General features: G+C 56.8%; 9 protein-coding genes across 9 annotated transcripts; 5 read left to right on the top strand and 4 right to left on the bottom strand.

Moving 5' to 3' along the window:
• Positions 1–112: 112 nt before the first annotated feature.
• SCHCODRAFT_02679567 (uncharacterized protein) lies at positions 113–2,272 on the top strand. The gene is made up of 6 exons (XM_003029997.2): positions 113–255; positions 305–427; positions 478–1,169; positions 1,219–1,567; positions 1,629–1,985; positions 2,037–2,272. Exons 1-6 carry the CDS (start codon positions 240–242, stop codon positions 2,108–2,110), a joined length of 1,611 nt encoding a protein of 536 aa, XP_003030043.1. The 5' UTR covers positions 113–239; the 3' UTR covers positions 2,111–2,272.
• Positions 2,273–2,736: 464 nt separating this feature from the next.
• Positions 2,737–3,216, top strand: SCHCODRAFT_02632441 (uncharacterized protein). Its single transcript, XM_050345711.1, has 2 exons — positions 2,737–2,798; positions 2,857–3,216. Exon 2 carries the CDS (start codon positions 2,857–2,859, stop codon positions 3,061–3,063), a length of 207 nt encoding a protein of 68 aa, XP_050199325.1. The 5' UTR covers positions 2,737–2,798; the 3' UTR covers positions 3,064–3,216.
• Positions 3,217–3,503: 287 nt separating this feature from the next.
• SCHCODRAFT_02507512 (alpha/beta-hydrolase) lies at positions 3,504–4,988 on the top strand (the record flags this gene model as incomplete). The annotated part of the gene is made up of 6 exons (XM_003029998.2): positions 3,504–3,885; positions 3,909–4,014; positions 4,049–4,146; positions 4,202–4,420; positions 4,475–4,863; positions 4,920–4,988. 6 exons carry the CDS (start codon positions 3,504–3,506, stop codon positions 4,986–4,988), a joined length of 1,263 nt encoding a protein of 420 aa, XP_003030044.2.
• A 350-nt stretch (positions 4,989–5,338) lies between these two features.
• Positions 5,339–5,827, bottom strand: SCHCODRAFT_02508268 (uncharacterized protein; the record flags this gene model as incomplete). The annotated part of the gene is made up of 1 exon (XM_003030408.2): positions 5,339–5,827. One exon carries the CDS (start codon positions 5,825–5,827, stop codon positions 5,339–5,341), a length of 489 nt encoding a protein of 162 aa, XP_003030454.1.
• A 2,206-nt stretch (positions 5,828–8,033) lies between these two features.
• On the bottom strand, positions 8,034–11,278 carry SCHCODRAFT_02632434 (uncharacterized protein). The gene is made up of 13 exons (XM_050345710.1): positions 11,094–11,278; positions 10,967–11,046; positions 10,841–10,915; positions 10,429–10,791; positions 10,083–10,366; positions 9,954–10,029; positions 9,752–9,903; positions 9,633–9,701; positions 9,308–9,585; positions 9,027–9,253; positions 8,810–8,970; positions 8,287–8,760; positions 8,034–8,233 (listed from the first exon to the last, which is right to left on the bottom strand). Exons 1-13 carry the CDS (start codon positions 11,185–11,187, stop codon positions 8,134–8,136), a joined length of 2,433 nt encoding a protein of 810 aa, XP_050199324.1. The 5' UTR covers positions 11,188–11,278; the 3' UTR covers positions 8,034–8,133.
• Positions 11,279–11,404: 126 nt separating this feature from the next.
• SCHCODRAFT_02690565 (uncharacterized protein) lies at positions 11,405–14,683 on the bottom strand (the record flags this gene model as incomplete). The annotated part of the gene is made up of 13 exons (XM_050346826.1): positions 11,405–11,594; positions 11,645–12,118; positions 12,169–12,329; positions 12,384–12,610; positions 12,661–12,938; positions 12,988–13,056; positions 13,107–13,264; positions 13,313–13,388; positions 13,443–13,726; positions 13,786–14,151; positions 14,204–14,278; positions 14,329–14,408; positions 14,458–14,683. 13 exons carry the CDS (start codon positions 14,681–14,683, stop codon positions 11,501–11,503), a joined length of 2,568 nt encoding a protein of 855 aa, XP_050199323.1. The 3' UTR covers positions 11,405–11,500.
• Positions 14,684–14,841: 158 nt separating this feature from the next.
• Positions 14,842–17,949, bottom strand: SCHCODRAFT_02750370 (uncharacterized protein). Its single transcript, XM_050347239.1, has 2 exons — positions 15,273–17,949; positions 14,842–15,221 (listed from the first exon to the last, which is right to left on the bottom strand). The coding sequence occupies exon 1, from the start codon at positions 17,930–17,932 to the stop codon at positions 15,275–15,277; it is 2,658 nt and encodes an 885-aa protein (XP_050199322.1). The 5' UTR covers positions 17,933–17,949; the 3' UTR covers positions 14,842–15,221; positions 15,273–15,274.
• A 607-nt stretch (positions 17,950–18,556) lies between these two features.
• On the top strand, positions 18,557–20,464 carry SCHCODRAFT_02508435 (ERO1-domain-containing protein; the record flags this gene model as incomplete). Its single annotated transcript, XM_003029999.1, has 9 exons — positions 18,557–18,685; positions 18,734–18,817; positions 18,868–18,927; positions 18,979–19,050; positions 19,094–19,346; positions 19,395–19,459; positions 19,514–19,768; positions 19,828–19,982; positions 20,032–20,464. 9 exons carry the CDS (start codon positions 18,557–18,559, stop codon positions 20,462–20,464), a joined length of 1,506 nt encoding a protein of 501 aa, XP_003030045.1.
• Positions 20,465–20,592: 128 nt separating this feature from the next.
• On the top strand, positions 20,593–22,641 carry SCHCODRAFT_02632425 (uncharacterized protein). Its single transcript, XM_003030000.2, has 7 exons — positions 20,593–20,995; positions 21,046–21,227; positions 21,282–21,507; positions 21,558–21,752; positions 21,808–21,905; positions 21,955–22,041; positions 22,093–22,641. The coding sequence occupies exons 1-7, from the start codon at positions 20,687–20,689 to the stop codon at positions 22,535–22,537; spliced, it is 1,542 nt and encodes a 513-aa protein (XP_003030046.1). The 5' UTR covers positions 20,593–20,686; the 3' UTR covers positions 22,538–22,641.
• The last annotated feature ends 466 nt before the right edge of the window (positions 22,642–23,107 follow it).

Here is a 23,107-nt window from a genome sequence, read left to right as displayed (position 1 = left end):
GAAAGAGCCATAGCGAGGCCGGTGTAAGCAGTCGGAGGAGGACATTAGAGTAGAAGAAAAGCCTGGGAAAAACATAACAGAAGAAGCAACCACGTGCTTTATACCCCATTGGTGCCTTGCCTTCGACGCTCACCTGCGTCCAGCTATATTCACCATTGGGCTTCTCTGTATCACTCTATTTCTGCTCATTGCACAAAACACGCGACTTTGTTGAACGCCACTGACCGGAAATTTACAAAATGGCATCGGCGTCAGGTGAGTAATACGCCCGTCTTCAGTTGGAGTGCTGAAAGTGATATATCAGCTATTGGAAAGCTGTCTCGCGAGGAGTACAGGCGCCAGAAGGACCTCGATGCAGCCCGTAAGGCAGGAACAGCGCCAGCCGCGCTCGACGAGGAGGGCAAGCCCATCAACCCCCACATTCCCCGTGCGTAGCATGATCCCATTATGCATCGCACCTCACTCAACTTGGGACAGAATACCTCGCACAGGCCCCATGGTACCTCGACAACGGAGCACCGTCCCTCAGCCATCAGCGCCTGCATAGCCCTCCACCCAAGCCCTCCATCAACGACTGGTACGACCGTGGCGCGCGCGCCGGCCCCGCTGCGAAGAAATATCGCAAGGGCGCATGCGAGAACTGCGGCGCTATGACCCACCAGAAGCGCGACTGCCTCGAGCGCCCGCGCAAGAAGGGCGCCAAGTTCACCAGCAAGGACATCCAGGCGGACGAGGTCATCCAGGACGTCCCCGCGGGCTACGACGCGAAGCGCGATCGCTGGAACGGGTACGACCCCGCGGAGCACAAGAAGATCTACGACGAGTACGCGGCGATCGAGGCGGAGCGGCAGCGTTTGCGCGAGGAAGAGATCGACAAGCAGACGACGACGGACTTGGCGGCGGTGCGGAAGGTCGCGAAGGCGGGGAAGAAGTCCGACCCGGACTTCGGGTCGAGTGACGAGGAGGATCTGGATGAGGACAAGTATGCGGATGCGGCGGACGCGGTGGGGCAGAAGATGGACACGAAGACGCGGATAACGGTCCGCAACCTGCGTATCCGTGAAGACACTGCAAAGTACCTCATCAACTTGGACCCCTCAAGTGCATACTACGACCCGAAGACGCGATCTATGCGAGAGGCGCCACGAAAAGACATCGCTCCGGAAGACGTGCGTTGCATACTTTATGACCTTGTCTTTCCACTGACACCCTGCCCAGGCTACCTTCGCCGGCGAGAACTTCCTACGATGGTCCGGTGATGCCCCAGCAGTTCAGCAACTGCAACTCTTCGCGGCCCAAGCCGCCTCCCGCGGGAACGACCTCCACTTCAACGCAAACCCCACCCAGGGCGAGCTCCTGCACCAGGAATTCAAGCAGAAGAAAGAAGAGCTGCGCGACACCACCAAAGTCAGCATCCTCTCGAAGTACGGCGGCGAGGAGTACCTCAAGTCCGCACCGAAAGAGCTCTTGCAAGGCCAAACGGAGAACTACGTCGAGTACTCGCGGTCAGGGCAGGTCATCAAGGGCCGCGAGCGCGCGAAGGCGCGGTCGAAGTATCCGGAAGATGGTGAGCATCCGAAACCTTACTTCTGCAGGATAAAGCGTACTAACTCCTCCCCCCCCCACAGTTCTCATCAACAACCACACCGCCGTCTGGGGCTCCTGGTACGACAAGGAGACCGGCGCCTGGGGCTACGCCTGCTGCCACAACACCGTCCACCTCTCCTACTGCGCGGGCAAAGCTGGCATCGAGGCCACCGAAGCGTCGACCGCGAAGGCCCTCCTCGCGCAACCCGCGTACGAGCCCCCGCCACCGCCGCGGGAGGACGAGGCGGCGTCGAAGAAGAGCGAGAAGGAGCGGTACGAGGAGCGGAAGCGGAAGATGCGCGGCGAGCTGGAGGAGGACGAACAGTGGGGTGGGGCGAAGAAGCCGAAGGGGACGGCGCTGGATGGTGGGAAGGTGGATGTGACGGAGGAGGAATTGGGTGAGTAGGGTTGCGTGTGTGCTTGAGGGTTGTTGCTGACGGTTTTGATAGAGAGCTATCGGAAGAAGCGGCGGATGGCAGAAGATCCGATGGCCAACTATGTCGATACGGGGGACGATTTCTGAGTCGCTTGACTGTGACATTCTTCCTGGAGGCTGTACTTTGCGGCTTGTTGTGTATATTGGGCGTGTATGATCACCGTCCTTTGGACTCATCCGCACATTCATCCTATTCCCTTCCGCGAAACCGCAGAAAAGCAGCTAGACCCAACATCTGCACGATTCCGTCTTGTGTCCGTCTCGCAGCCTGCTGCACGGGCGCCGCCGACGCCTATAAGGTCTAAGTGATCGCTGCGCAAACTCCTCCGCCCAGTCCTATCGATCTTCTTCGTAAATGGAGGTGATCGTCCCAGCATGTTGTGAGCACGTCCGACTCGAACGCATGGGCCTCCCTTGATTCTCATTGCCGTGTAGGATCGCTACCGTGACTGACGCTCGCAGCCACTTCTCTATCGATATGAAGCACTACGAATCCTCCAGCCAGGAGGCAGCGGACTTCTGCGTGTCATTTGAAAGATATAGCCCGACATGAAGGGCTTCTGCCCAGCAAAGCCTGCATGTGAAGCGGGACGCCAGCTGACTGGTTCTTCTCTAGGGTCTTCTCTATCTCTCGCGGCCGACAGTAAACAAATCGTGAGCCTCCAGCTCCTCAAGCTCAAGCCTCCTTGCGCCAGTTGCCCACTTGAACATAGATCGTCAACATTCGATACGTTGTCGATAGCTACAAGCGCCAGAGGAGCTGGACCACCCCGAAGTACGTTTACCGATCCGTATTGATAGGCTCAAGATGTTCATCTTCACCTAACCCTCAGATGGGTAAAGGACCTATGCCCGCGGCAGGCAGCGCTGACAAGCGCTTCGTGAGAGGTGGCGCGAAGGGGAAGCCTTTCTGCTCTGCCTTCAATTCGACGGGCGGGTGTAGAAAGCCCGCAGGAAAGTGCCCACACGAACATCGGTGCTCGACGTGCAGGAGCGAAAAGCACAATGCAATGTCGCATGGACGTTGGGCCGCTGCCTGAGAGCGGTAGTTGGCCATAAACACCGGGACTCCGTACTTGCTGAGGCGATGGAAGATATTAGGCCTCCGGCAATGTCTGCAATCTGACCGGTACCGTTATGATCATGTCTACACCTCGCTGCAATGTATATCAATGCTCTTGCTGCCTTCCGGAACGGTGACCTCCATGATACCCAGCGGACTCCAGGCGGGATCGAACTTCGAAACCACGGCCCCTGCACGGCCCGCAGCGGGGCCTCCCCGGAGGGTGATGCGCCGGACGTCGAGCGCGCTAGGCGCCCCTGGCGCATGTGATATGGCGCAAGCGCGACGACGACCACCTCCTTCCCCGCACCCACTCCCCATGGCTTATAAGTCCGAAGGCGCCGTGCAGGTGGTATCACATCCTCTTCTTACCCTTCATCCACTCCTCCACCCACTCCTTCGTCCCGTCCACCCACCATGACCGCGACCCCCACGCCCTTCAAGATCCAGGTGTCCGACGAGAAGCTCGGCTGGATCAACGAGCGCGTGCGCACAGCGAACATCATCCCCGACGTCGAGCACGCCGAGGGCAAGGAATGGGAGGACGGCGTGCCGTCGTCCGTCGCGAACGAGTACGCCGAGTTCTGGCGCAATGGCTACGACTGGCGCGCGGAGGAGGCGCGCATCAACGCGACGTTCGACATGTTCACCGTGCCGATCGAAGAAGGCGGGGAGACTATCGAGCTGCACTTTGTGCACAACCGGAGCAAGCACGCGAGCGCGGTACCGCTCCTGTTTGCTCACGGATGGCCGGGGAACTTCATGGAGGCGAGCTCGATAGAGTTAGACGAGAAGCGAAGTTCTGACGCGTCTTGCAGGTAGAGAACTTGCTGAAGTTGACTGAGCCGGAGGGGGACTTTCCCGGATTCCACATCGTCGCGCCCAGTATCCCAGGCTTCACATTCTCTTCATCGCCTAAGGCGAGCATGTCTCGGCGTTGTACGCTTGTTAATTTGCTTAAGTTGCACTCAGTCACAATCCTTCTCTCTGGGCAGCGTTGCCTCGATTTACCACAAGCTCATGAAGATCTTGGGCTATGAGCACTACCTCTTGCAAGGAGGTACGACCCCTCACTATCTTATGCTTGGCCACCAGACTAATTTTGACCTTCACAGGTGACTGGGGTTCCCTCATCACTCGTATCATGGCCATCCAGCACCCTGAAGCCTGCGTCGGCATCCACCTCAACTTCCTCGTCGCCGGCCTGCCCTCGCCGCTCTCTGAGCCCATCACGACCATCCGCTTTGCCACCGGCTACTTCGCTAACACCCTCCGCCTCGAGCTTGGCAAGAAGTGGCTCATGGGAAGCGAGTCCGGCTTCTCGAAGATCCAAGGTACGCTTGTCCTTCTTTCCTTGTGCTCTACCCACCTGCTCACATGCCTGCTAGCGACCAAGCCCCAGACCATCTCCTACGCCCTCCTCGACTCCCCCATCGGCATGCTCGCCTGGATCCTCGACAAGCTCCGCGCGCTCTCCACGCCCGGCTACGAATGGGACAAGACCCAGGTCATTACCTGGACCATCACCTACCTCCTCTCCGACAGCTCCGGCCACGCGCGCATCTACAAGTACGCGCGCCGCAACATGGAGAAGGAGGTCCTCGGCAAGCTCATCCCCGCCGAGGTCGCCTTCGGCGCCAGCGCGTTCCCCCACGACCCGGCCTACGCGCCGCAGTGGCTCGTGAACGCGCGGATAGCGAAGAACATCGTATTCTACAATGACTCGCATAAGGTCGGTGGTCACTTCCCGAGCGTGGAACTGCCCGACGTGTTCATTGTACGCTCCCCTTTCATATCGCTTCGCCAACATCTGCTGATTGGCTTCTTTGTCAGGCCGACTTGAAAAAGTTCGTTGGCAAGGTAAAAGCCTCGAGCCGTTGGGGACAGCTTGATAGTAAATAACTATCTTATTTGGGACTGGACTTGTACGTCGACCGTACATTTATATTTATGTATGCAGTGCTATGGGGAGGGTATATCAGTTGCGGACAACCTATTAGGATGAGAGGGTGCGGACAACATCAGACTGTACAACACAGGAATAGCGAAGAGAGAAAAGTGCGATAACAACGACGATTACGAAGGTAAAGTTGTACGTCCATTGATGAAAAACAAGCGAGTGAACCAGGAAATACTCGATATACAAACAGAGCGGCGACGACGATGGGAGCGAAAAACACGAATGACGATGTTGGTGGCAAAACACTGCAAGCGAAAGGGACATGAGGAAAATTAGCGTGATACCAAAGTGATTACTTGTTTGCTGCCGCCTTCTTGCTTTTGATCTTCCTACCCCCGCGAACCTTCTTCTTCGGCTTCTTCACAGGCTCCGACGCTTTGTTTTCCTTGTCGATAGGCGCGAGAGGTTCCTGATCGCCCTTAGACGATGATGCTATCGAGCTGCTACGAGACCGGTTGGTCATAGGCGTAAGAGGGACCCTCTTCGAGTTGTCGCGGTCCTGCGCAGTGCTTGCCGGCGACGGGCCCCAACGGTAAGGGTCCTCGTCCTCCTCTACAAGCACGACGCGCCTGACCCGCGTGGGCCCACGGGACTCCGTCTCTTTCGGCACCGGGAACTTCGTCTTGGCCCTCCAAGAAGGCTGCGCGGAGGGCGGCAGAGGTTGGCGAAGGACGGTGCTCGCATATGTCGCCCTGACGGGGCGAGAGGGAGGTGGAGGCCGTTCGTAGTGGAGGGAAGTGTCTTCGAGCTCCTCGGGTACGGCCGACAGCCGACGCTGCATCAGTCTTGCAAGGGGGACCGACCGAGGTTGATGGTGGAGGTCGGCGGCGTGCTGACTGGTGTACTCCTCCGCAGGGTCCTCGTACATGATGTACTCCTGTAACACCCTCCGCGGCACCCTGGCAGGAAGGGGAGGGAGTGGTGTGTTCGGAGGGGGGCCAGGAGGTTTGGGAGAGCGATGACTAATTGGGCTGCGAGCTGACGTAGGGCTGTGATGCACGTCCGATCCATACTGGGCGTAATGGACATGTCGCGAAGCGTCTGGCGCGTGCGCATACTCGCCCGGAACGGACGGCGGCTGCGGGTTCATCCCATGGTCCTCGCGAGGCTGTTCGCGATGCTCGCCGATGACAGGCGGCAAGGGGCGCCTTACGACGATAGGCGACCTGGGCATACCAGGCTCACGATAATGCTGGACTTGAGCGAGTCTTTCGGCGGCGAAATATATATCCTCGAAAGTCGGTTCACGATACGCGTCTTCGGGCCCATCAATGCGTATGGGCGAGTCCGGCTTCGGAAGATAGATGTCGTCAAAACCGTGACGAACAGGCCGGGAACGACTCGCGAATGTAGGAGGTGCAGAGATCGGCTCTAGATACGGACTGAAAGTCCACTCCGGAGTAGGAGAGCGCTGGGCGAACGCCGGCTGCAGTTGACTCTGGCGATATTGCTGAGCAATCTCCATTGCTGACATGCGACGAGCGGGGGGAGGTACAATGGAAGATGGAGGAGCAGAGCGTTCCTGTTCGGTAGCAGAGGGACGGTGCAGACCAGGTGGCGACCGCGGGACAAAGGTTGGCGCCGACGGCTTCAGTACGGCGTTGACAACACCGTTCCCGTGCGCAGACGGCGAGGATATAGCCGCTGAAAGTGCAGACGCTGACTGCTGACGAGCATCGCAGGCAGAATGCTCATCCGACTGCTTAGCCGACGCTATCTGCTGCCTGGAGACGCCACGGCCTGGGTCTCCTTGGACTGGTCCGCTCCGGTTCGCCGCATCTACATTGACGGCCTGCGGCCTTTCAGCAGATGTTGTACGATGGCGGAAGGCCGCGGTAGATGGGGTACGCGTCACTTGATCGATGATCCTGTCGGTGGCGTCCCCCTCGAACTTCTCGCCAGCGTCCAAACCCCATATCATGCGGCTGAGGTCTTCCCCTTCGACAACAGTGCCCTCCGCACCTCTGTCTCCCGGATTAGAAAGGCAGGACGAACAGCAAGATAAGATCTCTTACGAAGGGCATCTTGCATACGGAAGAGAAGATGGTCCATGGAGAGCAGGAATGGGCCTGGGCGGCGACGGCGGCCTCTCAGGCGCTGGGAGCAATTATCAGCAATCTCGCTCTCGTATAGAGCTTAGTCGCATACCATACGTCTTCGACCTTGCCTCGTCATGCTTCGAGAGCATCTTCTTGTCGCAATCGCCAAGGTTGTTATTGATGATGAAGACCGACTCGGGGGACGACGGCGGCGACGGAGTTTGTGGCAGATCAGACGGAGGAAGGCGAAGCGAGTCTGACGGATGGTAGTATGCGGTGTCGATCGAGGTCGACGTAGTGGACATGTCGCTGAAAGTCGTGTTGCGAGAGTGGGCAGCAGACGAGAGCCGAGCATGGACGGTCCTCTGAGTCGGCGTCGTGGCCTCGGGCATGGAGACCACACGCCTGCCGGCGATATTGCGAGCGATGTTGCCAGCGCCAGCAGACTGATGCGTCAGGGATACTGTGCGCCTCTCGACGATGCGACCAGGCGGCGGAGCGTTGTATCGAAGCTGAGCATACTTGGTAGGCCGAGTGGGCTTGAGGAGAGGCGGACCAGGAGATTGATCGACAGAAAGGTGGGTATATGCGCGCTCTTCAACGAGCTCGGTGGTTCCATAGTCCAGATAAGCGGGTTCTTGAACAATCGAAGACTTCATGTGCTGGATATCGCGAGATACGAAAGCGGAGGGTTGCGCAGGACGATATTCGACTTTGCGAAAGTTTCCAGAACGGACGCCAGAGGCAGACTGAGACGACGACATCTTGAGGCGAAGAGCGAGGACAACGAGAAAAGCGAACGGGAGGAACACGACGGTAGAAGACAAGAAGAGATACCTACTGTTATTCCAGAGGCTGATGCCTTTGTGACCAACAGTCAAAAACATGACCACACACTTCGCCCCTATCTCGCGCGCGCCGCGCCACGCCTTGTGAACCGTAAAGTTGAATTCAAACGTCTATGGATTATGCCGGATGTATAGTACAAGGAATACTTTGTATAACAATGATACGGGTACAAACGAATGCGAATTCGACGACTGCAACATCAATGCCCGGAGAAGAACGTCTGGTCTGGCATACCACGATCCATAGCGGTTGATTTTGGTTGGTCTAAGCTCATTATATATGATTCCCATGTTTGTGGGCTGAGGAGTTCAGTTAGAGCTGGCCCGATAACCCTGGATCGAAGCGTACGCACTCGATGGTAGATGGCAATTGTGACCACATGTTGAAAACGTCGTCCACAGGAGCTGGCAGAGAAGCAAATTCGGCTTCGGACAACCCCTCAAAGTTTGATGCCTGCCCTGGCTGCTGGAAGGTGGTTTGCATCTGCGACGGGTCGGGCAGCGAGACGAAGGGATCGTAGCATCTTTGTTGTGCAAAGCCCTGATCCTGCATAGTCGAGCGCGAGGGCGCTGGAGTGGGGACGTTCGGAGGGAAGAGTAGGTTGTTGACGTTCCAGTAGGTACTTGAATCGGTCCTGTCCCATACATCCGGTTGAGCGCCTCCTTGGCTGGCGCTGTCGCTAGGTGTATGCTGTGCGGTGGTAGGCGGGCCGGAGGACATCGTGTCTGAGGGTGAGGATTCGTATTCGTCTCGAGGACGCTTCTTCGATACATAGTCTGGGTGGGCTTGGGCGTCATGGATGTTCACAAGATGACGGATCAACCCCCTGGTATCTGTCAGTCCCGACGCAAGACACGCACGAAGATCAAACTCACTTGAAGCGGCCAGCAAGAAGCCACTTCGCCTCGCACGCTTCTAGGTATCGTATGCAATTTTGCACGTACTCCATCTCCCGCCTCTGGTCGATTGTCATGCCCATCTTACGTCCGCCCCACATATTCATCACGCAGGACACGGCACTCATAAAGGCGCCGACCTAGTCCAAGGGATAAGTCACCTCCGCCAGCCTAACATGACATAGAAAACACTCACCAGCAGCTCTGAAGTGACGATAGGATTCCCTCGCTCTACTTGTGCTGCAAAGACGCGAGAGCACGCCCGGGCGGCATTACAGCACATTGCGACCGAAGCGAAGGTCACAGGAGAGGACTTCCCAATGAAAGGGCGATGAATCGTGTTTTGCACATGATAGTACGTGACAAACAGCACGGAAGACTGGTCGAAGAAAAGTCTGTTCTCTCGCTTTGGATCCCAACGCACTAGGCGGGACGCGTGAGCTGATGCGACGTTGTGAACGAGGTAGAAAGACACACGATGATCAGGTAAACCCTCCAGCCATTCGTTCAGCTCCGAATCCAGTTCAGAAGCGACGCGTCGCTCCCATTCAGGTCCAACGTTCCCTGCTCGTATGCGAGACTTGGCCGTCGTATAGAGGGCGCTGAGAGCATGCGACAGGATGTCCGTCACCTTGACGTAGTGGGTGAAGAAGGCCAACTTCGACGGTATTCGAGGCGGCTGTTTGAACACTGTGGCAGGATTACCGGTGTCCCAGTACTCATCGTCACATTCGACCGGGAGGTCAGCATCGATACTAAACCTTGTCAGTGTCTGTCAGATCGGTTCCCGAGACAAACATACTCATCGGCGGTTATACACGGTTGTCTCCCGAGCGTAGAGCTGATGAGGCGATCGATAGCAACAAGCGACCTGGGAATGTCAGCCTCACATCGCAAAAGAGTGGGACGTGTTCGACTGACCAAAATACCCTGGTGTAATGCTCGTTATGAACGAAGTGTGGGTCCGACGACTTCCGATGGATACCCAGCTCTTGACAGTAGCGGAGACTGACGCCGATCATGGCCCACGAACTCTGTGGGGCCGATGTCCCATGCACGCAGGTCAGGGCAATCTGCGCGAAGGTTAGTGAGGGATGGAGAACATGTCGTCTCATCTGCTCACAGCGTAATATTGCAACTCATGCAGAGACGGCAGCATCCAAAGGGGTTTCTTCCTGATGAGGGGCAGCTGGCTGTACCTGCGTATACATATTAGTCATACGCAAGTCCACTCGAAGTGACTGAGACTCACCACTTCCACCCCGCGCTCCGCTGATCGCTGGTGCCCGGCAGAAGTACGCGAGGATCGTCCGTGTATCTTGAGGCAGACGCACACACCATCAGGACCACGGCGCCGAAGTACCAATCACGCTTATGCAACCCCTCGCGCAGCTCCCGCTCGAAAGTCGGGCGATGTAGTACGGGCAGGAGATTGTTGGGGATCTCGAAGTATACGTCTGTTAGGTGGCGCAAAAGATTGTCATCGGGAAAGTCGAGAGGTTCATATGCTTCCTCTTGCATGATAGCGTGTTCCCACTGGTCTCCACGTCAATGAGTTAGCTGGGCTGGTATGTTTCATCGAGGGGCAGAGCACGTACAGGCATGATATCCCAGCCGAGTGACTCGATATTCTCATGATACCGCTGGTAGACCTCAGGTTGCCTAGCTGGATCGCCTCGAAGCTCATCGCCATTGGCTTGAGTGGAGAGAGCGGTGCTGACTAGGTGAAAGGTGCTGGCTGGCCCGAAGTAGCGAGTGTAACAATCGGTGACGCGCACGCGGTTCATGTTGTTGACCAGCTCGGCCTGCATGCGTTCGTACTCGTTCTCGCGTTCGACTACTTCGGGGGAGGCATGCGATGGTGGAGTTGTCTCATGCGACGGCGGTGAGGTGCCATCGGTGCCAGTTGTCGAAGTAGGTGCAGATGTACCGTCCGCTTCTGTCAATGTCCTTTGGGCATGCTAGGATGCGCATCAGTGATAGTACGAAGGGCATATGCGCGCCACACACCTTCACCAACAGGTCTTCCATCATCTTGATGCGGCCCTCGAGCGCCTCCACGTATCCCTTCTGTGCATTACGACGCTAGAAAGAGATCAGAGTTGCGATGAGGACCGGATGGAAGGCGTACAATACCTTGGACGGGATAGTATGTTCGCAAGGAATGCCGAAGCCAGCACAATTGGTGCACCGGCCGTCTTTCTCCGCGCTATCGCCTGCTCGGAGTTCAGAGGTTGCGCGATCCTCTGTTATAGGTTCGTACACTTGACCTTGCGCTTGCGACAATTATCGCATGCGTGGGGTAGTCTTCTCTGCCTGGATGCCTTGGGCGGACCGCTGTCCTCGGATGAGGACATGGGAGGCAACAAGGTACGCGCAAAACCTCGGACGGCCGAATGAGCTGCGAAAAGCTATAGCCTTAGATGATGGCAAGAGCCAAAAGACGTTCCGCGGATGGCCTCCGCAGGGGGTCCGGGCGCTTGTGCGTCTGACACATCGGAGACTCATCACAGAGTTTACCCCATTTGTCCATTCCCTTCTCCAGGTTCCATCGGTACAGCACACCCGAAGACACACCGAACTGTCTATCCAGCGCCAATTCATCAGGCAACATTCTACCCAAGAAGTACACAAATACAAGTAGCGATTACAGAGTTGACGATCATAGAATCAGTGTCCTAGAAAAAGCGCCTGCTCCGGGAACCCGCGCGCGTTGGTCTTCGGCTGTTCTAAGCTGGATATGTACGAGTCCCATGTTCGCGTACTACATATACGCTCAGTGACCGTTTTAATACAGAGAGAAGAAAGACGCACTCGATGGATGAGGGTAACTGCTGCCACATGTCAAAGACATCGTCCATAGGAACCGGCAGCGATGCAAGATCGGCCTCCGTCAGTCCCTCCAGTGACGGTGCGTGCAAGTGCTGGGAAGCACCGCCGTGCGCCTGTTGGGGGTCGGGCATCGACACGAAAGGATCGAAGGGTCTTTGTTGGGCAAAACCGTGATCATGACCCATGGACTGCTGTGTAGGGTCGGCTGCATCCGTCTGAGGGAACAGCAAGTTGTTGACGTTCCAGTACGTATTGGCGTTGGGGTCACTGCCGTCCCAGAGGCCCGAGTAATTGGCATCCTGGCCAGCGCCGTCACTAGTGGTCGGTTGAACGGAGGAGGATGCGCCGGAAGACATGGCTTCCGGAGGCGGGGACTCAGCACGCGGCCTCTTTTTGGAGACGTAGTCCGGTGTGCCTCCCGCCTCCTGGATATTGGCGAGGTTCTGAATTTGCTCCCTACAAAGCTTGTTAGCGACCAGCCACAACTTTCAAGAGGCTGAACGCACCTGAACTTCCCCGCAAGATACCACTTGGCTTCCGCGACCTCCAGATACCGCAAGCAGTGGCGTACATATTCCATCTCCCGCTTCTGGTCGATGGACATGCCCATCTTGCGCCCACCCCAGATGTTCATCAAGCAGGAGACGGCGCTGGTGAAGGCAGTGACCTGGAGTGCATATGTTAGAACTCGAGTGGTGTTTTGAGAGAGATATGCGCGTACTAGTAGTTCTGACGTAACAATGGGATCTCCTCGCTCGATCTGCGCCGCGTAGATACGAGAGCACGCTCGTGCAGCGTTGCAACACATGGCGATGGATGCGAAGGTGACAGGGGAAGTCTTTCCGATGAAGGGCCGGTGGATGACATGCTGAACATGATAATACGTGGCAAATAAGACCGAAGACTGGTTGAAGAACAGTCTGTTCTCGCGCTTCGGGTCCCAACGCACTATACAGGCTTGGTCAATCCTATATAAACGGACGGAATGAAGGACGTACAGTGATCAGGCAAATCATCCAGCCACTGATTCAACTCGGAGTCCAGCTCGGACGCGATCCGTTGTTCCCAATCAGGACCGATGTGCCCTATTCGAATACGGGACTTCGCCGTTGTGTACAGCGCGCCGAGCGCATGAGAAAGAATGTCGGTGAGCTTCACGTAGTGCGTAAAGAACGATATCTTGGATGGGACACGAGACGGCTGCTTGAAGACCGTTGCCGGATTCCCAGTATCCCAATACTCATCGTCGCATTCCACTGGAGGATCTGCGTCAATACTGTCCGCTGTGAGTGACTGCATTGGAAACACAGAAGGGAGAAGCGTACTCGTCCGCGGATATGCACGGTTGTCTTCCTAGAAAAGAGCTTACGATTCGATCGGAAGTAACGAGCGACCTGGCCAGGATCAGTTTGTATCGACGCGCAAGTTCGTGAGTATTACTTACCAGAAGGCTCTGTTCCAATGCTCATTTTCATTGTTGACGAAGTGCGGGTCGGCCGACTTGCGGTGTATACCCATCTCCTGACAGTAGCGAATGCTGATACCGAGGATGGGCCATGCGCTCTGAGGCGCGGACGTCCCAAATACGCAAGTCAGAACGATCTACGATATGATTAGTGGGGAGAAGGGGCGAAGTAAGTGTATGCGTACGCCATAGTACTGCAACTCGTGCACGCTCGGCAGCATGAAAAGGGACTTGCGCCGAATCAGGGGTACTTGGGTTAACCTGGTTCGTCGCTATTAGTCGCTCTGACGAGCACCGTAAGTCTGCAGCGCTTACCATTTCCAACCAGCACTTCGCCAATCATCGATGCCAGGTAGCAGCACGCGACGATCGCTGGTATATCTCGAGGCGGACGCGCACACCATCAGGACAACGGCGCCGAAGTACCAGTCCGTCTTGTGTACCCCTTCTTTCAACTCCTTTTCGAAGGTCGGACGATGAAGAATAGGATTGAGCATATTCGGGATCTCGAAGTAAACGTCGATCAAGTGCTGTAGGAGGTCATCCTCCGGAAACTCGAGGGGTTCGTACTCTTCATCGGCAACGAGGGACTGTTCCCACTAAACTCCACGTCAGGTAGTTAGCTGAGACTGGTCTCGCTGGAGAGAAGAGCACGTACGGGCATAATGTCCCACGACAACGTCTGAATGTGGTCGCGGTAATTATCGCGATACTGGTCGTACACCATGTTCTGCTGGACTGTGTTGCCTTGGATCTCGTCGCTCTTGGCCTTCACGTATAGCGCTGCGCTGACAAGGTGGAACGTGCTGGCTGGTCCGAAGTAACGCGAAGAGCAGTCAGTGATCCGCAAGGTCTTCATGTTGTTGACGACTTCGGCTTGCATCCGCTCGTATTCGTCTTCTCGTTCGACATAGTCCGGTGATGAATGGGATGAGGATGACGCTCCTTCTGGTCCTCTCGCGAGGGCAGACGAGGGGGATGATGTTGTCGAGGCCTCTGAGCCATTAGAGGCCTTTACCGCCTGCTTTGGTGCGGGTTGAGTACAATGCAATGCCAGCATGCACTCGGGGATGCACCTTTGTCAACATATCTTCCATCTGTTTGATACGACTTTCAAGAGCCTCCACATATTCCTTTTGGACACCACGACGCTATTTCTTGGTCATTAACGCAGCGAAGACGAGTAGGGAGCATGCTGTACCCGAGAGGGAATGGTGTGTTCGCAAGGAATATCGAAACTAATGCAGTTCGTACACCGGCCATTCATGCGCGCACTGTCACCTGCCCCAAGTTCAGTGTTGGTGGTATTCCCCCTCGTCGACATACGTACACTTGACTTTGCGCTTGCGACAGTTGTCGCAGGCGTGCGGCAGTCTCCTCTTCTTGGATCCCTTGATGGGAGGGCTGCTGTTGTCCTCGGATGAAGACATACTAATGGCTAGCAATAAAGCTGATACCGGGGGGGATTCAAGCGCTTGGTAGATGGTCTCAGAGGATGATCGTAGGGAACAGAAGGTGGGCCCCCGTTCGTGCCGGGCGCTTGCGACGCCCGGCATCGCGGGGTCAGGCCATCACGGCCCGAATTTCCAAATTGGGAGTTTTCCCCATTTGTGTGCTGCCTTTTGAATTGTCTGCATTTGTGAGCGCCAAGCAGTGGCTGCGACTGAGGACGGCCACTCCGAGAGACACTCGGTCCTTGGACCATAGCAAGATTCCGGCCACGCAATTCATTCCAGACTAATAAAGAACGCTCCTAAACTCCGTTATCACGAAGCGCGATTGCGTATGTAGACGGAACCAGCCCGCGAAGAACGATCATGAACATCCTTGCTGCTGAAGCTCACAGGCAGTGCATTCCCCTGGGCGTGCAGTACTTTCAGTGCATGACCGTTGCTTCTATGACGAGATGAGGCACTCGCACGTCCGAATTGGCATCCGATAAAGCGCATCTTCGTCTCATTTCTGCTTTGATGCCTAGACTCTGTGGTATCGCCCGCAAAGTGGAATTTCCCTGCATACGCATCGCGGCGAGGCGCTTGATATATATACATGTAAGACGTGCAAGACTGCAAGTCAGGCGGTCCAAAGCATGTCCTGGGCACACCGTCAGCACCCATACAGTTGGCGCCATACAGAAGCACTCACGGTCACCTCCAACCCCGCATCTTCGCCACGGCTTGGAACACATCGTCCAGCGCGTCCTCGGCCAGCTTCTTCTGCCCCTGCGTATTATCCATCGCCACGTACTGCTTCCACCGTTCCAGCTCATCCGACGCTGCGTTTAGCGCGCGGAGGATGTTCGAGAGGTACTCCAGGTCCGACACGAGCTGCGCCGCGCCGGCAGGCGTCAGCCTCGTGATCCTGGGCAGCACGTCTGCGGTGAGGTATGCGGCAAGGGTCTGCCCAAGAGAGGCGAGCCACGCCGAAGAGACAGCCTCGGGGTCCAAGGTAGGTGGCTTCGGCGGCGTGGCGACAGAGGCTCGACGCATATGGGACGAGGGAGGCTCTGAGGCGGCTGGCGTCTCAACGAGGCTCTTCAGCATCTCTACGTCGAGGTTGGGGAGCGTGGCGAGAGAAAAGGACAGCGCGTCGTCATCGGCGTGGACTTCGAAGAGCCGCGGGAGGTTGAGCATGCCCTCGGCTACGCGCTGGATGGTATCGCTCGGGGAGGTTGAGAACGTCGGGAGCTGGAGGTCAGTCCCGGTAACGGTCTGGGGAGCCTTGGGATCTCCAGGGGCACTCCAGAGAGAAGATGCTGCGTACGCTGCCAAGTGCTTCTGTAGTGGGGACAAGATGGTGCTCTGCAGCGCCGTCTGGCATGCGCGCGCTAACGAGGCGACCGAAGCTCGCGCTTCTACGAGGAGCGGCGCTGGCCCTGCGGTTAGGGGTGCTTGGCGGAAACCAGGTGTCGGTGGCGGCTGTAGGTGATCATGACTGCTTTCGGGGTCGACACGTTCCAGTAGCGCACGCAGCTCTGCCGAGTTCAGCGTCGATTGTTCCAGCAGCTGCGCTTCCCCTTTGATCGAAGTCAACGGGAAGTTCACCGGGTCCTCTCGAGCCCGCCGGAACTTCGTCGCGATCTGCACCAACTGGGAGCGCAGCTTTACCTCGAAGGCCGTTAACCGTTCTGACAAGGCTCGAGTCGACGATAGGAGATGCAGTATGGTTTGAAAGTAATTCCAGTCGTCCTGCGAGTAGTCCAGATCTGCGAGATCGCTTTCAGACACGGTAGTCTCCACAGACCGTGTCTTCGCAGTGTCGTTCTCGACGTTGGCGGTCCACATGTCGATGAAGGCCTGGAAGTAGCCATCGAGCGCTTGCACGAGTCCGGTAGCACCGTACCCATAGGTGAAGCTAGTGCACCGGTCGACGCTCTCCTCCGCCACGCTCAGCACATCGACGGATCGCTCTCGTAGCAGACGCGCCTGATCCTTCTCCTCGTGCGTAGGTTCGCTGGTGATGAGTGTGCGTAGAGCTTGGTCGAGCATTCGCCGTTCAAGCGACCCATACTCTGTCTGGAATTGCAGAAACGGCTGGAAGAGCTCCTGATCCCAGTCAAGGTCTTCCGCAGTCATGACCTTCGCGAGACCCAAGCTCGCAGGAGCTTTGGCACCTGGCCTCCACGATATAGACATGCGGCTGGAGCGTCGTCGATGCACGCCGGAGTTGGACCTGGTTGGAGGCGGAGAGCTCGTAGGGTTCGTAGGATCCGGTGACGCATCGGGGGTGGGGGTATAGCGGATCTTCTCGAAGACCTTCTCGACTTTGACGGCAAAGTCCTCCGTGGCTTTGAAGACGATGATGAGTTCCCTCAAAGACGTATCGCCGTAGTGCGCGACCATGTCGGACAGGCGGTTGTAGTAGGTGGGCTGCAGCGACGCGAGAACGGAGGTGAAAAGACTGGATAGTGATGGGGCAGGGTCGGGGAAGATGGCGGGTATTGTGGTGCGCTCTTGCTTGAGGACGGTGAGGAAGGTCCCGTACCACTTCTGGAGGAAGGCGGCCAAGGGGACAGCAGCCGCATCGTTCTGCGCGCCCTCTTCGCAGTCCGAGATCTTTGCCTCCTGCCACACGCTCGTGAGGGGGGTGCGCTTCGAGCCGTTGTAGTAGTTCCGGAACTCTGACTCGCGCTGAATGTGGGCAAATATGGAGAAGTACTGGCGGCATGTCGCCAGGTCTTGCGCGTTGATCGCGGAGACGAGCGCAGAGCTGAGGGATGCCTCGAGCTGATTCTGCAGGTTGACCATGAGGGCACGCCGAGGATCGTACTCCGGTGTATTCTGGAAGACGACCATGCTCTTGTTGGCCTCTGACAGGCGCTCCGCAGCCTTCGCGTAGTTCTGCTCAGCGAGCAGGGATGTGACCTCCAGCTCCAGCGTGCTCCAGCTCTCCGCCTCACGCAGCACCTCCCGCGCTTCCTCCATATTGCGCTTGATCGTGTCTAGTGACTTCAGCTGATCCAGCGCGGCTCCCGTAGCTGGCGCCACCACATTCTTCGATCGCTGCCGGACTTGCAGGAGAGAGCTCTGCAAGGAGACCGCGCCATCGCGCATGAAGTGCAAGTCGTAGGTCAGGCGCGGTACACCGCGCGACACATCGTCAATGACGCGCTCGAGCTGGAAGGACGTGTCTTCACAGGCGATGTCGAGCGACGCGACGAGGCCGGTGACGCGCTGATCGAGCTCGGTCAGCCCGAGCGCGGAGTCGTCCTCACCGTTGTCGAGCACTTCGTTGACCCAAGACAACACATCGTCGTAGTCTTCGAGTGAGGAGATGGTCTCAGGTGCCGCCGCCGCCGTCGACATGAAGGTGATGAGGGGAAGTCGCGTCCTCGCGCCGAGGTTCCGACTATAACGCCACAAAGTGATCACCGGGCAACGTTCGAACTCCTGCTCTCATTCACTCAGTGATCGTACTCCACAGACCCGATGAAAGCGAGGCGGACGTTGCATGTTACAAGAGCTCCTCCTGCGGTGGGTGCAGACCGACCGCTGGCTGGCGTTGTCGAGAATGACCTCGGCTCGGGGTCACGTGCTCGGTCATTACGCATACGGCCGGACCGCGACGTGTCCATTGTTCTCCTCCACGTCTTTCATCTCCCTCGCTTCGTAACTTATTACTCACTCGCTCTTGTATCGCTATCTCCCATCATCTGCTGGTCAATCCTCCTCTAATCTTACCAGCCACTGCGCGCACCATGGGATACTCACTCTGTCGCGCACTACGCGTCACCCTTGCTCTACAAGCGCTCTCCCTCGTCGCCGCCTCCTCGCCTTTCGGATCGTCGAACTCCGGGTCCTTCCTGACCGACAACCTCGTACGCAAGGATCAAGTACAAAGTGTGCTCGAGCACCAACCCGCTCAGGAGATCTGCGAGAACGCAGTGGTGCGTCCCCCGCCCCCGATCACTCTTGGGCCTTGGTGTACTGATGACCGATCAGCCGACAGGACCAATAGAGACGACGCTATGCGACTACGAGACTGTGGAGAGTGTCACCGAGCAACTATACTCTGACCTCCACGAGTTGGTCAGCAAGCCTTTCTTCAAGTACTTCCGGGTTAGTGATGATCGTATCCCTTCGGGGCACTGTACTGAGACTCAGTAGGCGGACCTATATCGGGAGTGCCCCTTCTGGCCAGATGACGGTCAATGTAATGAGGCTGGTTGTGGTATAACATCGCTGGATGAGGTGCGCTCGCTTGCATCGCATCGTACACGCCTCACTGACCATTCCATCAGAGTGACGTGCCCGAGAAGTTCAGAGCAAAGGCGCTAAGTCAGGTATCATCTGTGAGCGAGGTGAGTGTCATGCACATCATCGCCCAGCAGGTGGCTGACCTGTTATGCAAGGTTCACAAACTTCCCGGGTGTTATTATCGCGACACCGATTTCTGCTACCTGGATGATGATACCGGTACGCGGGTTCTACCTATCACATTGGCGAAGCTTACCCTCGTTTGCAGAGGGCGAATACTACGATTTGTCGACAATACCCGAAAGGTATACGGGCTATGCCGGTCAAGACGCACGTCGCATCTGGCGCGCAATATACGAAGAGAACTGCTTCGGTCTCTCTGAGCTCAACTTGATGAAGTCCAAGAACCCTGCGCCCGTCACCCTCCCCGATACCATGACCGACCCGTTCAAGAATGAGAACGACGAGGTCGACGCGTCAGAGCAGTGCTTGGAGAAGAAGGTCTACTACAAGATCATCTCAGGTGCGTCTTATACCCCTTGCGTACCTGGATGACACTCATGCAGCACAGGATTGCACGCTTCCATTTCGACGCACATATGCTACGAGTCCCTTGACAAGGAGACTGGCGAATGGGTACGTCTTCCTGGCCATGCAGTGCACTTAACAGACTGATGCTGGTTGCTTCAGGGACCGAATCTCCCGTGCTTTGTCGCACGGATAGCCTCGCACCCCGAGCGTCTGCAATACATCTACTTCAATACCGTCCTCATGTTGCGTGCTGTCGCACGTCTTGGGCCATATCTCGAGGCGTATGACTACTGCGCATTCGGGAAGCACGAAGACGACGAGGAGACCCTGTCTAAGTTGCACAATGTCATCGATATGGCGCAGACAGTGGGCAAGTTCGATGAGACAGTGCTCTTCCGCGGAGAAAACGCCAACGTAAGTCATAGATATGCCCTTACTCGATCATTGAAGTAGAAGACTCACTATCCCCCTAGGTCTTGAAGGAAGAATTCAAGAGCCACTTCCGCAATGTCACTCGGATCATGGACTGTACCGGCTGCGACAAGTGCCGCCTTTGGGGAAAGGTCCAAACGATGGGTCTGGCTACCGCTATGAAGATCCTGTTTGAGTTGGACGAGACCGCTCTCGAGTGCGTGTGCTTCTGGTATGCCCACGGTATTCTGACTGACCAACAGCAGCCCCAACGCGAACGCAGGTCTTCTGACTCGTCAGGAGGTGGTCGCGCTCATCAACACTCTGCACCGTTTCGCCGAGTCTTTGCACGCTACCAATGTCTTCCGTGAGATGTGGCAGCAGACCAACGAGGACGAGTCGGAGAAGCTGATCACTGAGGCCGAGCGGGCAGCCAAGGTGGGTGGTGTGGGGATAGCCGACCCTCGGGCTTCATTGACGCTTCGACAGCCCCGAACATCGCCCGCTGTGGGGAGCGAAGCACGTTTATGGGAGCAAGCGCAATTGCGATTTGCAGACATTTTCCGAATCTGTCGAGATGGGACGATGGGCTGCATTGGATATATCGCTGGGATGTGGCGGGACGTTGTGCAGGCGATGCAGTCGGTGTTTGCTCCAGGAGCAAAATCGCAGGGACCAGGCTATAGTACAGAGCTGTAATCGGTGGTAATCGGACTTGGAAGAGGTCAATGTTATTTGTAGGTATTTATGTCAGGGGGTCGTGAGACCTTACTTCCTTCCCAAGCGGCGATCGGCCTTATCACTGTTCCCGTTATTGAATCCTGTGCAAGAGCCGGTCTTTGTTTGTTTTCTGATTCCTCCCCCGCCGTCGTCGCCGTTGTCGACCGTGTCCATGTCTTCATTGCGGTTTCGCCCCTTATCATGATTATCCTTGCCCCCGAAGACCAGCCCCAAGTCAAGAACGATCCCCATGCTTCCCGCCCCACTGTCCGATTGCCAGAGCCGGCTGTCCCGGCAGGACGTAGCAGCACGCCCTCGACGCTGCCGGACTACGAGACATCCCAGGCACAGCAGCTGCTCGAGCACCACTTCCCCTCACGGCGCCGCCGTGGCTGGCACTGGCCGCAGGCACCCCTCAACCTCAAACCCAGGAGCTACAAGGCGTTGCTATACGGCCTGGCCCTCTACGTGTTCCTCACCATCGTCGTCGGAGTCCCCCTCATCGTCACGGTACGTAGCCTGCTATATGTCAGATACTCTGAACTTATCATGGGGAGTAGCAATTGCGAAGACCGTTTCCGCGTCACCACCCGCCCCCCTGGGATGACACGGAGGAAACCGAAACATCATCACTGCTCGACCTCGCCCGCATTGGCTTGGTCATGGTCGGTGACACCGGGGGATTCATCTGCAACAACTGGACAATGTCAGAGGACCCGGATACGAATCGCTACCGCGCCAGGTGCGTACTGTTGGCAGTGACAGTCCAGCTCAAGTTATTAAATCATACATCCAGCGTCTCGCACGCGTTTTCTCCCAGCGGCTCCCTCTCGATCAGCTCCAATGCTAGCGAAGCAAACTTCGTGGGCATGACCGGGGCTCTCTGGGTGGATGTGAATCCTGACACGTCGGTCTCCGATATCGTGCTCACGGTGGACGTGGTCGCATCGACCGACATGCTTCGACACATGGTCCACGTCTGCTTTGGTGACTCTGGCAATGACCGAGGAGCCGCGATCTATGTATGTTGAGGCACTTCTGCCCGCTGGCCGCAGTACTGACAGCGCCCCAGGTTCCCAGCCACCTTCCCTCATCTGATTCGGTCGACGTGCAAATTTACCTTCTTTACCCTTCCTCCCCCTCTCTCGACATCAAGAACCTTGTCACATCGCTACCGCTGTATACCCAGGCGTTTGACGGTTTGAGCCCCACGGTGGTATTCGATACTCTCAGCGTCTATGGGTCGCGCGGAGATGTCTGGTGCGATGTGAGTCTTGTGGCGCCTTTCCTGCTTCCTCTTCGTCGACTGACATCTTCTCCAGAGCGTGCAGGCGCGCAAGGTTGTGATCCAAAATTCACTTGGATCCATCGGCGGAAATTTCAACGTAACACAGCTTTTGAAGCTGGATACCATCGAGGCGTACGTTTTGACCCACTCCTTGTCTTTGCGGGTACTGACTGGCGCCTAGACCTATCAAGGGCAACATCACCCTCACGTATGTGGACACCGATGATGATTCAGGGACAAGCAGTTTGGCCATGTACACTGGGAATAGGTTCGTCCTTCTGCCACGTCGTCCTCTCATTTCGCTGACAGTTATTCATAGCGAGATCAACGCGAATGTGACGCTTCACTACAGCGGATCGAGCGACCCGTCCCCGGAGTACATGATGGATGTGAAAACCTTCAATGACACCCTGACTCTCGACGTCGCGTACGATACATCGACCCCCAATGCCCGATTAGACTTGCGTGCCCAGAACAATCTTGCTCAGTCAACGGTTCTGATCGACGAGCAATTCACGGGAACCTTTGATCTGCAGACCAAGCTGTCCTCAGCGGAGGTGCTGGAAGGGGACACCTCATCCCCGGACGCGTATCGCGGACCGGACCGACGGACGTTTATATACGATACTAGGTCCGCGACGCGAAGAAAGGGATGGGTGGGCTGGGGTGCTCGCCCGGACAAGTGGCAGCCCGACCAAGGTCACATCGACCTCGTCTCCTCGTACAGCCCTGTGACTCTACGCACTCGTCCGAGTGACCCATGACGGGGGGCCCGTGTTATGTATTCCTACCGAGCGCACTGGGCATATGTACCACTGTATTATACTATACTTATTCACTAGCGGTAATGGCAGAGTATCTGGAATTCGTATGGCTTAGGGGGCCATCGCAGACGTCTGGGCTCGCTGTTGTCGAAGCTTCTGGAGGCTAGCGCGGGCTGGCCAAGTGAGGTGTATCGTTTGCGGGGACGTGCGGTGGCGCAGACTGTTGAGGGAAACACCGACTTACACCAGCGGTTTATGGAATAAAATTCCATAAACCCCCGTTTAATTCCATAAGCCGCTGACGACTCGTTGCGTCGGAGGACCAGGGGGTGCTGTGCGTATCTGTGGGGCGTTACTGGCAGAGGGAGGACCTGCGCGTCGATTGCCAGCGAATGGGTGGTACTCGGCCAGCAAGACAAGTCAACCACCTGCCAATTCGTGGCAAAATTCGGAATGGACCAGCAGAGCGCGGGAAAAACGAAACGCAAGTCACGTTGCCGGGAAGTATTGCGGCGCTGATGGCTCTCATCCCGCGCTCCATTGTTGGCTGACGCCCATGTCCCTGGTGTG

Source organism: Schizophyllum commune (assembly GCF_000143185.2).
Source record: "Schizophyllum commune H4-8 unplaced genomic scaffold SCHCOscaffold_8, whole genome shotgun sequence".
Classification (NCBI taxonomy): domain Eukaryota; kingdom Fungi; phylum Basidiomycota; class Agaricomycetes; order Agaricales; family Schizophyllaceae; genus Schizophyllum; species Schizophyllum commune.
Note: the sequence above shows the minus strand (reverse complement) of the source record. Positions and strands in the feature narration are given on the sequence as shown.

What these genes read in the sequence shown, in the direction of transcription:
- SCHCODRAFT_02679567 (XM_003029997.2), top strand. An exon ending in CATCAACCCCCACATTCCCC is followed by an intron (nt 428 to 477) that starts GTGCGTAGCATG and finishes AACTTGGGACAG; the next exon opens with AATACCTCGCACAGGCCCCA. An exon ending in GTCGAAGTATCCGGAAGATG is followed by an intron (nt 1,568 to 1,628) that starts GTGAGCATCCGA and finishes CCCCCCCCACAG; the next exon opens with TTCTCATCAACAACCACACC.
- SCHCODRAFT_02632441 (XM_050345711.1), top strand. Translation starts at nt 2,857, where the DNA reads ATGGGTAAAGGACCTATGCCCGCGGCAGGCAGCGCTGACAAGCGCTTC.
- SCHCODRAFT_02632434 (XM_050345710.1), bottom strand. Translation starts at nt 11,187, where the DNA reads ATGTCCTCATCCGAGGACAGCGGTCCGCCCAAGGCATCCAGGCAGAGA. An exon ending in CTTCTTGCTGGCCGCTTCAA is followed by an intron (nt 8,761 to 8,809) that starts GTGAGTTTGATC and finishes GACAGATACCAG; the next exon opens with GGGGTTGATCCGTCATCTTG. An exon ending in CAATTGCCATCTACCATCGA is followed by an intron (nt 8,234 to 8,286) that starts GTGCGTACGCTT and finishes TGAACTCCTCAG; the next exon opens with CCCACAAACATGGGAATCAT.
- SCHCODRAFT_02750370 (XM_050347239.1), bottom strand. Translation starts at nt 17,932, where the DNA reads ATGTCGACGGCGGCGGCGGCACCTGAGACCATCTCCTCACTCGAAGAC.
- SCHCODRAFT_02632425 (XM_003030000.2), top strand. Translation starts at nt 20,687, where the DNA reads ATGATTATCCTTGCCCCCGAAGACCAGCCCCAAGTCAAGAACGATCCC. An exon ending in GAGTCCCCCTCATCGTCACG is followed by an intron (nt 20,996 to 21,045) that starts GTACGTAGCCTG and finishes CATGGGGAGTAG; the next exon opens with CAATTGCGAAGACCGTTTCC. An exon ending in AAGCTGGATACCATCGAGGC is followed by an intron (nt 21,906 to 21,954) that starts GTACGTTTTGAC and finishes ACTGGCGCCTAG; the next exon opens with ACCTATCAAGGGCAACATCA.